At 27.6% G+C, this 12,851-nt stretch overlaps 4 protein-coding genes across 7 annotated transcripts in view; 3 read left to right on the top strand and 1 right to left on the bottom strand.

The window, feature by feature from the left end:
• The first annotated feature begins 1,155 nt into the window (after positions 1-1,155).
• On the top strand, positions 1,156-5,105 carry LOC100163788 (protein ABHD4). The gene is made up of 7 exons (XM_001951772.5): positions 1,156-1,445; positions 1,541-1,623; positions 1,688-2,072; positions 2,127-2,275; positions 2,354-2,471; positions 4,640-4,826; positions 4,906-5,105. The coding sequence occupies exons 1-7, from the start codon at positions 1,405-1,407 to the stop codon at positions 5,020-5,022; spliced, it is 1,080 nt and encodes a 359-aa protein (XP_001951807.1). The 5' UTR covers positions 1,156-1,404; the 3' UTR covers positions 5,023-5,105.
• On the bottom strand, positions 5,046-5,806 carry LOC100161724 (uncharacterized). Its single transcript, NM_001162652.2, is given in 2 exon segments — positions 5,046-5,337; positions 5,547-5,806. Coding segments are annotated over 2 exon segments (315 nt in total). The 5' UTR covers positions 5,622-5,806; the 3' UTR covers positions 5,046-5,097.
• On the top strand, positions 5,777-8,679 carry LOC100168559 (cytosolic endo-beta-N-acetylglucosaminidase). Of its 3 annotated transcripts, none has more exons than XM_016802522.2 (2): positions 5,777-5,915; positions 6,752-8,679. In XM_016802522.2, exons 1-2 carry the CDS (start codon positions 5,804-5,806, stop codon positions 8,338-8,340), a joined length of 1,701 nt encoding a protein of 566 aa, XP_016658011.1. In that variant the 5' UTR covers positions 5,777-5,803; the 3' UTR covers positions 8,341-8,679. The 3 variants fall into 3 exon arrangements, with proteins under 3 accessions (XP_016658011.1, XP_001949945.1, XP_003242930.1); XM_001949910.5 differs by lacking the exon at positions 5,777-5,915 and adding an exon at positions 6,086-6,310; XM_003242882.4 differs by lacking the exon at positions 5,777-5,915 and adding an exon at positions 6,086-6,689.
• Positions 8,622-12,851, top strand: part of LOC100159671 (E3 ubiquitin-protein ligase NEDD4) — a 25,957-nt gene continuing 21,727 nt past the window's right edge. For both annotated transcript variants that reach the window (XM_001949884.5, XM_029490264.1), the window contains exon 1: positions 8,622-8,930. In XM_001949884.5, coding sequence (XP_001949919.1) covers positions 8,718-8,930 — 213 coding nt within the window. In that variant the 5' untranslated portion in view covers positions 8,622-8,717. The remainder of the gene's footprint in view (positions 8,931-12,851) is intronic.

The following is a 12,851-nucleotide window of genomic DNA, read 5'->3' as shown; positions in this document are numbered from 1 at the left end:
AACATTTCCTACATTTTGTTTGGAGCTTATTCAATATTATCAAAGTAAGGCCCTATTAGCCCTATTAGCCCCCCAAAATCTCAAATGCCTATGCCTACCAATAAAATTTTTGGAATTTTTTCATCAAAATGTGTGCCTTTTGCGTGCCTATTTCCCTTTTATAATTTAACCTACCCATTAATTGTATTTTATAAATTATAATATACTATTAAATATAAAATTATGTAAATAATGTGTTACATGCCTACAGGCTACAATAATGTATAAATATCAATATTACCAAAGGAATAAGGATATTATAATAATAATAATATTATTCAAAATATGTGTTTTTGCATGCTTCATTTTCAAGTACATACTTAAAAAAATCGCTCAAACTTAATTTGTAAGCTATAGACGAAAAACTTTAAAATGCTCGATTTTTGGAATAATTGTGTTTTTTATTTTTATGAAATGTTTATATTTTTATGCTCAACGAGTTTGGTGAAATCTAAATTTACCTATCTTACTTACTTTTTTTTATTATTGTGTTAATAAACCACGTAAAACCTACAATTAATTTTTACGCTGTTTATTAACAATAACATAAAAATTAAGTAAGATTGGTAAATTCTGATTTCACCAACACATTGAGCATAAAAATACTAACATCTACAAAAAAAAATTTCAAAATTTTTCCTAAAGTTTTAAAGCGTATACTATGGTACCCCTATAATAATTGTTCTATGACGGTACATATTATAATTATTTAAAGAATTGGTATTAGCGCTCCTGGCGGACAAGTCCCACATTAAATGCCAATAAAATACGAGTAAAAATTGTATCAAACATAGGAAAGTGACTACATTGTATATTCGTATTATCTACATCGTGCTCACGGCAGACGGCTATATTTAATCATGCTAATAACCTTAGATCATATACATGATGTATATGATCTAAGCTAATAACCCATCCAATTAAATTATTAAAATATTTTATTTTTTTTATCTACTTCCTGGTATAAACAGAATAATAATAAAATTGTTTTACGGTATCTGAGAGTCTATGACAAAACAAAAAACAAATTGTTTTGTGATGAGATTATCATTTACTATTGTTTTTAACTAATTTGTTATCTATAAAATATTTACATTAATTACAATTTACCATACGTTAGTTACTCATTACTCAGATATAAATACAAAATAAAAATTAACTTATTTTTACTTATTAAATTAGATTGCATATCAAAATTAATTATTGATATACAAAACAGTTGACTGTTAATTATATAGTAAATACTATTGCGCAATATTCGGTGCATACTATTGTGCAATTTTTGACGTACGTTCATTTTTTTTTAATACAAATGTATCGAATAATTTTGAAATGCATAGATAACAAATTAAAAATATTTCAATCATGACTGAAGTAATCGACTCTGAGGCTTCATCAATATACAGGTGCGATATCTAATTTATTGTCCTTATAGATCATAGGTATCTTTAATATAGAAAGAATATATGGAGAATATAATATTTCTTTATTACCGTTTTAGAGGGTGTTCTTTTTGGAGCTGGTTTCCTTGGAGCTCAATGTCGTGGAAATGTTTACAAGAAGCCGAACGGAAATTATTTGCATGTACTTTACATCTACCTTTACATTATTCTTGTTTTTATTTTTCAATTTTCTCAATTATTTTTAGTTGTCCAATCTCCATACCGTACTCGATATGTTAACCTAGGTCCAGTTGTTGAACAAGAAGATAAAATATGGACATTAGAAGTTAATACTGAAAAACGTGAAACACCTGTAGTTTTATTACATGGTTTTGGTGCTGGTATTGGGCTTTGGTGCATGAATGTTGACAAAATATCAAATAATCGTAGACCTGTATATGCTATGGATTTATTGGGCTTTGGTCGCAGTTCTAGGCCAAAATTTAGTACAGACCCTGAACAAGTGGAACATCAATTTGTAAATGCTATTGAAAAATGGAGATCAGAAATTAAACTTGAAAAATTTATTCTTCTTGGCCATAGTTTTGGAGGATATTTAGCTACTGCTTATTCTTTACAACACCCTGAAAGGTATAACCACTAGTTATCTTGTCCAATTAGTAGTTTTTAAAATATTTTGTATAGAGTTCACCATTTAATACTTGCTGATCCTTGGGGATTTCCCGAAGAAAACAAAAATATTAAGAGCAAAATTCCTTGGTGGGCTAAAGGATTATTTTATGCTCTTAAATCATTAAATCCACTATGGCCAGTAAGATTTGCTGGTCCTTATGGTAAATTTAAATATTTTTTTTTTTAGACAATAGATTTTATATTTATACAAAGATTTTATGTGCTTGTTGATATTAAAGGTCAATGGTTAGTGACAAATTTGCGATCTGATATACTGAAGAAGTTCGAACCTGTACTTGGAGAACAATCAACTGTGATTGGAGAATATATATTTCAGTGTAATTCTCAACGTGCAACGTATGTTTAGTTTATTATTTCAGAGTACTAAATAATATACATTTTTATCATTCATTTTCTAATAAAAACATATAGTTTAGGTGTTTCAGTTATAGGTTGTCTTGTTATAGGTTGATAGAAAGTTTTTAAAATAAGTTAAAATGTTTAAGTGCAGTATTGCACTATTCCGAATGCTCTGTATCTATTTTCTGGACACCAACTATATCCAGGCTAGTAGTTGTGTCTAAAAGCTACTAGGCAAACATTCCTTAAGAGAACGCCTCGACCGCATATTATGTTGTCTCCATCTTTAGGAGTTGAAAAACAAAACACTCATCAGATCACAAAATAAATGATTTTATAATACTTTAAGAGGACGTGAGACCCGCATGTGTACAAACAATTTAAAATTTTAAAATATTCATAACTCACTTTAAAATTAAATTATAATAAAAAGCCCATAAAGTTGCCTAGATAATAATCTTACCTTTACATTTTATAAGAGGTAAATTCACTCTAATTTTTAAACTAACAGAGCTACACGTGTTTGTCGAACGTACAATTTGCTATGTTACGCACTTGTAAGACGGAGACAACATATGCGGGTAAGGCGTCCTATGTCAATTATATCTAAATTAAGACCATATACATTCTTAAAAGACACTATACCCGATGTGTTGCCTTTAAAGCATATCTAAAAATCGGATTCTTACTACAGTATATTCATAGCTAATTTACATATCGTTGAATTTATTTATGAAGGATATTAGCTTAGAGCAAGATCAAGCTATCATAAGAATTAAATAATTAACTTTTTCAAATTCATATTGTTCGTATTAAAATTGAAATACGAAAAAAATCCAAAGGTGGGTAAGTTAATGAAAATAATTTACTCAAGTTAAGTTAAGAGGACACATGATTGATAAGTTAAAAGTTAACAGTTTATAAATTATAAATTTAACTCGATAAGTTAAAAGTTAATACAGAAAAAAATATTAACTTAACTCAGTTAAAAAAAGTTAATCTATATTTTTTTTAATTAGTATGTTTATTATATAAAGAGTGAATGTGTCTTTCTACTTTCTAATTTATAAATAATAAAAACCAATTTTATTGAATTTTTATCATAATGTACACCGTATAACCTTTCACTTTTCTATTATTTACTAATTTAAACTATACTCATCTCAAATTAATAATTTAACAAATATATTTTTTTATATTGTATAGAAATTGAATGTTATAATACGTGAAGATGAGATGTTATATAACATTAAAACGTAACAATTGTCAATTTGTATTTTAAAATTACAGTCAACTCGCGATATAACGAATTTCAAGGGACCGAGAAAAAAATTCGTTATATCGAAAGTTCGTTACATCGAAATTATATTATACCGCGATATTTTCAAGGGACCGGTAGTTTTATTCGTTATATCAAGATTTTCGTTATATCGCGAGTTGACTGTATTAATTTTACTAAAAACATTTATAATTGCAACTCACGCAATATATAATTTACTACTTAATAAAATATATTAATATACACAAAATGTATGTTATCAAGAAAAATAACAGGGATGTTTGTGTTATTATAGTATTTGTTTATTTTTATTTTTTATACTGATATAGTAATATTTACGTATAAACGAAAAATTTCAGAATGTTTTTAAATTGATGGATTTTTTTTTAATTCAACTGAGAAAAGCTAAGTTATTTCAACTATAAATTAAACTAGTTAAATTCATAAGTTGATTAGAAAATAAACTAACTAGTTAAGTTGAAAAGTTAAAAAAAAAATAAACTTTTTAACTTAACTTAAACTATTTAATGCCCACCTTTGAAAAAATCTATCCTCAGAGACCCAGTGAATATTCTCTTCAAATTCGATAATATATATGCCTTAGTGTTAACTATAAATAAACTGTAGTAATAATACAGTCATTCATTTACTATGTTTAACATGTGTAAAACAGAGACAACACGTGAAATTATAGCGTCCTTTTAACATTGATTATTTAGTAAGTACTAAATGTACTAACAATTAAAACTATACTAGTATATTTATATCTATTTGCAAACTTAGGTTATTTTTATGTTTGTAGAGATACCTATTGAATAATTTATATTCATAAATCACCTTATAACTTATAATAATGTAATAAAGGTCTATATTATATTTGTTTTAGGGGCGAAAGCGCTTTTACTTCATTAGTTACTGGTTTTGGTTGGGCAAAAAACCCAATGATTAAACGTATACATCATTTAGATAAAAGAGTGCCCATTACATTGATTTATGGACAAAACACTTGGATGGATCAAAGTATTGGACAAAAAATTAAATTAGAAAGAGAAAATAATTTAGTTCAAGTTGAGGTAATATAATATCTTAGCTATTTTAATTAATATAGGTACTTTATTAACAATAATTAATATTGGTTTTTTCATGTAATAGACTATACCGAATGCGGGTCATCATGTTTTTGCTGACCAATTTGAAGTATTTAATAATCTAGTTGATAAAATATGCAAAGAAAATGTGATTGAAATTGAAAGTGAAACAAAAAAATAGTATTACAACAATATTGAAATTTATGTCTATGATATACTTATATTACATTATTTATTTACATTAAAAAACAAAATATTATATAATTTTATCTAAGTCCATATCATCGTCATCTGACTCCAATGGTTTTACTTGACTCATTAACAAAAATTTATCAATTTTATCTGTGGAATCTTCGTCCATGTATGTAGTATACGGTTCCAATGTTCCACTTTTTCTTTTTGTCATACGTTCTGTAATAGTATCCAATCGACCCTTCAATTTTAGTAGTTTCCAATGGTATGATGACATATTTTCTAATGGGTTCATGTTTAGACTCTAAATAATTGAAAATGACAACAATTAGTTTGCAAAGAGAATTGCCTTTATTTCAATTAAAGGTGCCTGGAATGACGGACGTGTAATAGTTAGCATTGTACTATTGAATCACATAATATATGCAATCTACAGACGAACGCATTTTGATAAATCCTTTTGTGTTATCATTATTTATTTGATTAATTTAGTTTATGGATTAAATTCCTTACCTCGCCAGATTCCATTTTAGAAACTGTATCGGCTATACTTTTTCCTTGCAGAATGTTGTTTTTTAACGTAGTCATAATTATTAACTACAACAGTTGTAGTGTAGTTACTGTATAATAATGTAAAATGTTCTATACTTTTAACTTCTAATTTCTGTGGTGTATGCTGTATATTGTAAATTTGTAAAAAAAGGCGTGTTTTTGCGCTTAACCTAATGTAACCTGGTATATTTTGTAAACAAGTCGTATTCTCCGTGTTGATGGCAGTGTTCAAATATCAAAAACACGATAACAACGTTCTTATCACTCCGGGAAAACTGTGGGGTGGTATCACCAGGCCATTCATGACAACGCTACATAAAAAAATTGATGGTACAATATTTTTAATTTTTCAAAGGACCACTGCACGAACTAAGACATTATAAATCCTTATTCGCCGAGTCCGTGGGCCATGGCCTCAATTCATATAATTTCATTCTTCACAGATAGGACGTTATCCATAGATTTAATATTTATCATTACATTTAATACTAATATTTTATCTATGCTAGCAGCTAGCGTAGAATATGTAAAGTCTAAAGTTGTAATATCCTAATATGTCATATATTTATATATCATGTAATTAGTATGTGAAGTTAACCTAACCTCTAGAACAGTATCCATTGTCCGAGTGTTGCTAGTGTTCAATGCCGAGACCTCGGTTGTGAATGTTCTATTTTTTCTTTTTTTTGCGTGTTTCCAAGTGGTTCCAACTTCCAAGCCCCAAGGTGAATATCACGGACTATATATCTTAGTCCATGGTGGATATATTATAATTATATTATATCACTTTTCATATCCATCTAATTATGGCGCCAACATCAATAATATTGACTATTGATAGTGAAATATGCTAAATAGTAAATTATATTTTTTCTCTGATATAAATAGGATAGGACGGAATGACGGATACTTATTTCAATATATTTTGTGTATCCACTATCTAGCATTCTTGAGTCAAGTTATATTTTTTACTTGTTAGCTGCTAGGTAGTTTCTATATGTTGAAAGTTGTAATTTTAAGTTTATAGTTATTCTGAATACTCTTATAATATTAGTTGTCCAGTTATTGTTATTTATGTTATTCATTGTTAATTTATTTTGAATGGTAAGTTATTGATTATTGGAAAACATTTAAAGATTTTTATATTACTTATATTGATATTACAGAAATGGAAATTACTGAAGTATTGCCAATAAAATCTTTAGAAGAAGCATTATTATGGAAGCCATTGTCTGAATCTCTTCCTGTTATACATTTGAAGGATCGTGCTAATTATTCTATTAATGGCAGAGATTATAAATGTCATGAACGTTTCTTAACATCAAAAAGGTTGCATAATCAAGGCCTTCCAAAAACACTCATATGTCATGACATGCAAGGGGGTTATTTAAATGATAGATTTGTAAATGGAACAAAATCTAGTAATGAGTATACATTTTATAATTGGTCTGTAATAGATACATTTGTTTATTTTAGCCATCATTTTATAACTATACCACCAATTGGTTGGATAAATGCAGCCCATAAACACGGTGTTAAAGTTCTTGGAACATTAATTACAGAATGGACTGATGGAAACACTTTATGGTTACAAGTATTTAGTAATTTAGAAAAACGAGACAATTTAGTAGATAAGTTAGTGGAAATATGTAAATATTATAAATTTGACGGTTACCTTTTTAATGTTGAAAACGAATTAGAATCGGAAAACATTGAGAATATGATAGAAACAGTAAGCTTATTAAGAACTAAACTGAAGACTGCAATAACACATTCTGAAGTTATTTGGTATGATTCTGTAAGTATGGAAACCGGAAAACTTATTTGGCAAAATCAACTAAATAATCATAACAAATTAGCATTTCAAGCTTGTGATGGTATATTTCTTAACTATAATTGGACTGAAGAAGATCTTGCAAAATCTGTTGCTAATGCTGGAAATAGAGTTATTGATGTGTATGTTGGAGTAGATGTATTTGGTAGGAATTGCATTGGAGGCCTTGATTCTTACAAATCATTAGAAATAATTAGAAAATATGACTTATCTGTTGCAATTTTTGCTCCTGGTTGGACCTATGAGACATTAAGTGATAAGAATAAATTCAATGTAGTGGAAGATACATTTTGGAGAAAACTTTACCCTTTTTTGTATATTCACATTCCTTGTACTTTACCATTTACTACATACTTTTGTCGAGGTTATGGATCAAAGAAAATTGAAAACTTTGTTTTGTCTTCTTTGGATGCCTGGTATGATTTATCAAAACTAAATTATCAACCATCTGTTCCATTATGTTTACAAGATGGTAACTTTCCTTGTAATTCTTATGTTGACGGTGAAGCAGTTATAGGCGGCGGTTGCCTAAGACTAAATGGTAACAATGAAAACACTTCTTATCATAGGATATTTGTTTGTCATTTTGAAATTAAATCAACATTATATTTTGAAATAACTGTTAAAGCATTAAAGCCCTATGACTCCCACAAAATATTTTTGGGTGCATTAGATCCATATGGAATGCCATATAAAATGGAGTTTGGCATTCAGGGAGATAATAATATGTTTTTCAATAACTGCGATGACTACAGCTGTATTATTCCTGACTCTAAAATATATAACTTGACATTAGAAAATGGATGGTTATTGCATAAATTAAAGTGTGAAATGGTTGGGATAATTGTAGAAGTTGCTATTGAAACTGAAGAACCCTTACTTATTGGACATCTGTTTATAAATGACGGCAGTAGTTCATAAATAATATTGATTCATATTATTGAATGATTTGGTATACCTACCTATTAATTTATTTTTGTTAGTATTTTTTTTTGTCATATGAAAAATTATTCATCACTTAATGTATTTTATTTTATTATTTTTTACTTACCTTATTGTCAAAATAAAATAAAAAATGAAATCATCAATATTTGTACTTTAAAGTTTTTATATACACACACACAAAGATAAAACACCTTTAACCAATTGAAACATTAAGATTAGATAGCTCATTTCACTATGTTAGATAAGCCTAATTGTTTAGTAATATAGGTGTCATTTTTTTTGTTAAACATTAATAAAACAGTTTTGTTTTAATTATTTACTTGTATTTTTTTTTTATATATATATTTGTAAAAATGAGTAATAATACTATATCGAGTACAACTTCAAACTTTCTCCAAGTTCCCTCTACAGATGGAGACGCACCTCCATCAAGAAGGAGATTTGCCGGGATAATACCTATACGACGACATTCAACAGGAAGTAGACATACTGGTACAGTACTCTCTCCACAACCTAGAAGACCCACTAGAAAATCTACTATTATTCCACCTATTGGACTTACAACGGTAAACTTTTAGAAGTACACATTGAAGTATTTCTTGATAATTTATTCCTTCTAATATAATATATTGTGTGCCAAACTAAGCATTTTTATTTTTAAACATTCTATATTTCTATGTAAATATTTACACCATGGGTCGACTAGGTAATATCATAGTATTTACTTCTTACAAGTTAAATTATGTTTAACCTACACTAATTAACTGCTACCATTATTTATTTATTTTATAGTATAGGTGTACAACACAATTTGAATTTAGATGTTTTAATAATATAATTAATATAAATAAAAGTGACAATGACATTATATTACCTATTTACATTTTCATTATTCTTAGTTTATTTATGTGAATATTTAAAATCCCCATTACTATGGATATCAATACCATACTTGAAATAGTTAAGTTATTTTAGAATAAATCAAAAAATTAAATTAAGCTCGTGCATATTATAGTGATCAATTACCTAAATTATAATATAAAAATGTATAATTAATTGATACCTATTTACTTTGATTCCCTAGATGGCTAGATATTAAAAAAAAAAAAATAACTATCTAATTTAAAAATAGTAATATTCATCTGAAGGGTTGTAGTTTCTGATTTTCTGAACTTGATGAAAATATTTCAATTTATTATTATTACTATGATTACCTACTGTTGAAAACTAGGTCTGAATAAAATATTTAGATATTAGTTAAAATGATTTTATCCCTATATATAAAAATATATATTATAATCCATTAACCATCTACCTAGTTGTAGATCTGTTATTTAAAACACAAGTAAATAATACGGTTAAGTTTGGTAAAGATATTTTAAACTTAAAGAGACTATTGATTCATTGCATTGAATGTGCAAGTTTTCCATCAGTCAAAAATCATCAAAATCCTATTATGTTGTAATTCAGGTAGGTATTTAATTTAAGAGAACGCTACATGTGTTGTCTCGCGGTCTCCGTTTTAAAAATGTAAAACTGTTAAGAGCGGGTAAGAACCACTCAGACTAAGTTCAAGCTAAACAACCTGAATGGTTCTTACTTCTTACCGGCGCAAAATAGTTTTCGCATTGTTTTACATTTGTAAGACTGTGACAACACATACGGGGAAGTGTCATCTTAAGAATATGTTTTTAATTAATCCGTAATCGTCAATATAGCAACACACAAAAATGTAGTTTGATAAGTGTACTTTGAAACCCTCAACCCCGGAACCTAATCGCATGACCCACTGGCCATTGAACTATTTATTTTTGGGTACCTATAATAACCTATTACATTCTTCCTTCAATTGGTACCATTATACTATGCCTACCTATAAACATATAGGATATGAATTTGAATATATGATAATATAAGTACACTTAAACACCATATTATTAATCTATGCTTTAACTATTCAATAGCGTTATGTATAATATAGTTCGTTGTCATTGTGTCAACTGGCTAACTATTATTGGGTATTTACATAATTATATTGTGATTTTATCGAAGCGAAATTGACCATTTTGTCGTTTTGATAATATGAATAGAATAAGCGTGAGCGTGAAATACAATGGTTTGTAAATATAAAATCATGTTATGTGTAAAAAAAATAATTAGGTTTATCTTATATAAAGTATAAAGATTTAAATTGTATGAACAAATCAATACATGATATGTATAACCGTGTGGCGTATAGCCAATAATTGAATAATAGTTAGGTACAAGACAGCTAATATTAAATACCTATTTAGAAATTATAGGCAATAAGTATTATTAAAAATATGCTATTAATAAAAGCATAATAATATAACATGTATTTACATAAGTTGTTTTTTTGCTGCACATTTATTCTAAATCCTTTAATACCAACCACTAATACGCATAATATACAACTTAAAATTGTATATTAGATAAGTACGCTGTACGTATGTGGTCTAAGTTGCGATAATTTTTATTACCTATATGATAATCATAATTTGTTACCTATATAATATATTCGTATGTTTTCTAATTGATGTTAGCTATAACTATTACCTTACATTAGCTTATACTAGGTATAAAATAATAGTATACGTTCTAAATTACAAGCATTTTAATAATATGAAATTTATGAATATTATTATTAACTCATTAAACTATTAAAGTTTTCAGTTTTTTAACAATTTTAAAGTGCCTATTATCTTAACTAATAATAAAAAAAACCTAATCATTTACAATTATTTCTTGCATGGAATTATATAGCTATAATCATAGAACGATTACAATTTAGAATTAAGATCTTGCGCAATTTCTTAATGTTTAAGAAAAACATACCTAAAATAAGTAAAACGTTTTCATAAAGAATAAAAATAGCATTACCGCGTCAAGTTGTATAGGTACATTGGCGCAACTAGGGACATATGCTGAGGGAACTTGTGCACCTCTAAAAAATAAAAGACTCCTTATATAGATATTACTTCGATGTACTCGATGTATATTGTATATGATGACTGCAGCGTCGCGTAAGTTTTCACACCACATATACTTGTTTAATGACATTATATCACATCGTCCATGTTGTATAAAAGCATAAGGTATTACACGTGGCGTGTTTTTTTTTATTGTGGTGTCCCCCAAGCCTGGATTAAGGGGGGGTCCAGAGGAGGCATGGCCCCTGGGCCTCAATAGTTTAAATTTATAAAGGGGCCTCAGACTTGTCCATTACTTTTTTCGTTATAGGCTATAACACTGCATAAATCACCTTAAAAAAATTGATGATTATTAAGCGAAGAAAAAAGCTCATACATTATAATTTATAAATAAATGATGCATTATTTATTGCCAAGTACCTAATATCTATATATATTTATTATAACAGGTACCTAACATTAAATAATATATACATTATAAACATAACGTACGTAACAAGCTATTATTTTTTTTTTTTTCGTACAGGGGCCTCTTTTAAAACTTTGGCCCCAGGGCCTCGAAATGTATTAATCCGGGGTTGGTGTCCCCTAATATGGCAACAAGAACAGATACCAGAAGAATGGAAGGTAGCAGTAATACGTCCCATATATAAAAAGGTGGGTAAGTGGATGTCGCTCTGCTGTACAGTAGGTTACAAGTGGATCACTGTATAATGGATAGTATTAAATTTGAATTCAATGATATAATATCACTGTATAAGAAAAACGATTTTGAGCGGAGACGGTTTGTCAGTCTAGATATTAGACATACATATTATATAGGTATACCTACTTATCTATAGTATTATTAATAATTTTCAAATTAATCATATCACAATATCCATTAGGTAACGTGTTATAAATCAACAACAAACCGTGGTACTATCATAGATATATAATAGTATACTTTAGAAGTTTCAAGTACCCAAGAATAATATTATACAATCACAACAAAATGACTAAAATAGTTATTCTAGGTTTTTCTATATGTAATTACTATAAAAATAAACTGTGCTTATGTATTTCTTAGAATTTTTGGTAACAGAATTAAATATTTCCGTGGAATCTTGTTTTAAATTTTCAATCCTTAGATATAAAAGTTGAACATTTTATACATTTTTAACTACAAAATAATTATTCAATTTTAAATTTGATAAATTTTGTCAAGATTTTAATTTCAAATGCTTATAAAAAAAAATTGTGCCTATGTATTTGTAATATTTTTCAACTGCTATTGTAACAATGTATCAGGAGCCCTGTATTATTTTTTTACACTTTTTGGCCCAAGAGATAAAACTATATTGATATTTATAGAAAAAAAAATTTAAAAAATTGATAACTTACAATGTCCGTAAACAGCTCAAAAAGTCAAATTATTTTCAAAATTTTATCGTATATAGAAAATTCTAATATAAACATTCAGTGAAATTTTCAAGTTTCTACAGACATTCGTTTTTTAATTACAACAAAATAAGAAAATCGTTACTTAAGAAATCG

The sequence above is a fragment of the Acyrthosiphon pisum genome, chromosome A2 (genome assembly GCF_005508785.2).
Source record: "Acyrthosiphon pisum isolate AL4f chromosome A2, pea_aphid_22Mar2018_4r6ur, whole genome shotgun sequence".
Lineage (NCBI taxonomy): Eukaryota > Metazoa > Arthropoda > Insecta > Hemiptera > Aphididae > Acyrthosiphon > Acyrthosiphon pisum.
The sequence above is the reverse complement of the archived record's forward strand: the minus strand, read 5'-3'. Positions and strand labels throughout refer to the sequence as shown.

Bases quoted from the DNA above. Each gene is read 5' to 3' on its own strand.
- LOC100163788 (XM_001951772.5), top strand. From the start codon at position 1,405: ATGACTGAAGTAATCGACTCTGAGGCTTCATCAATATACAG. The intron at 2,276-2,353 runs GTAAATTTAAAT...TTGATATTAAAG, and splicing joins AAGATTTGCTGGTCCTTATG to GTCAATGGTTAGTGACAAAT. The intron at 4,827-4,905 runs GTAATATAATAT...TTCATGTAATAG, and splicing joins ATAATTTAGTTCAAGTTGAG to ACTATACCGAATGCGGGTCA.
- LOC100168559 (XM_016802522.2), top strand. From the start codon at position 5,804: ATGGCAGTGTTCAAATATCAAAAACACGATAACAACGTTCTTATCACT. The intron at 5,916-6,751 runs GTACAATATTTT...TTGATATTACAG, and splicing joins GCTACATAAAAAAATTGATG to AAATGGAAATTACTGAAGTA.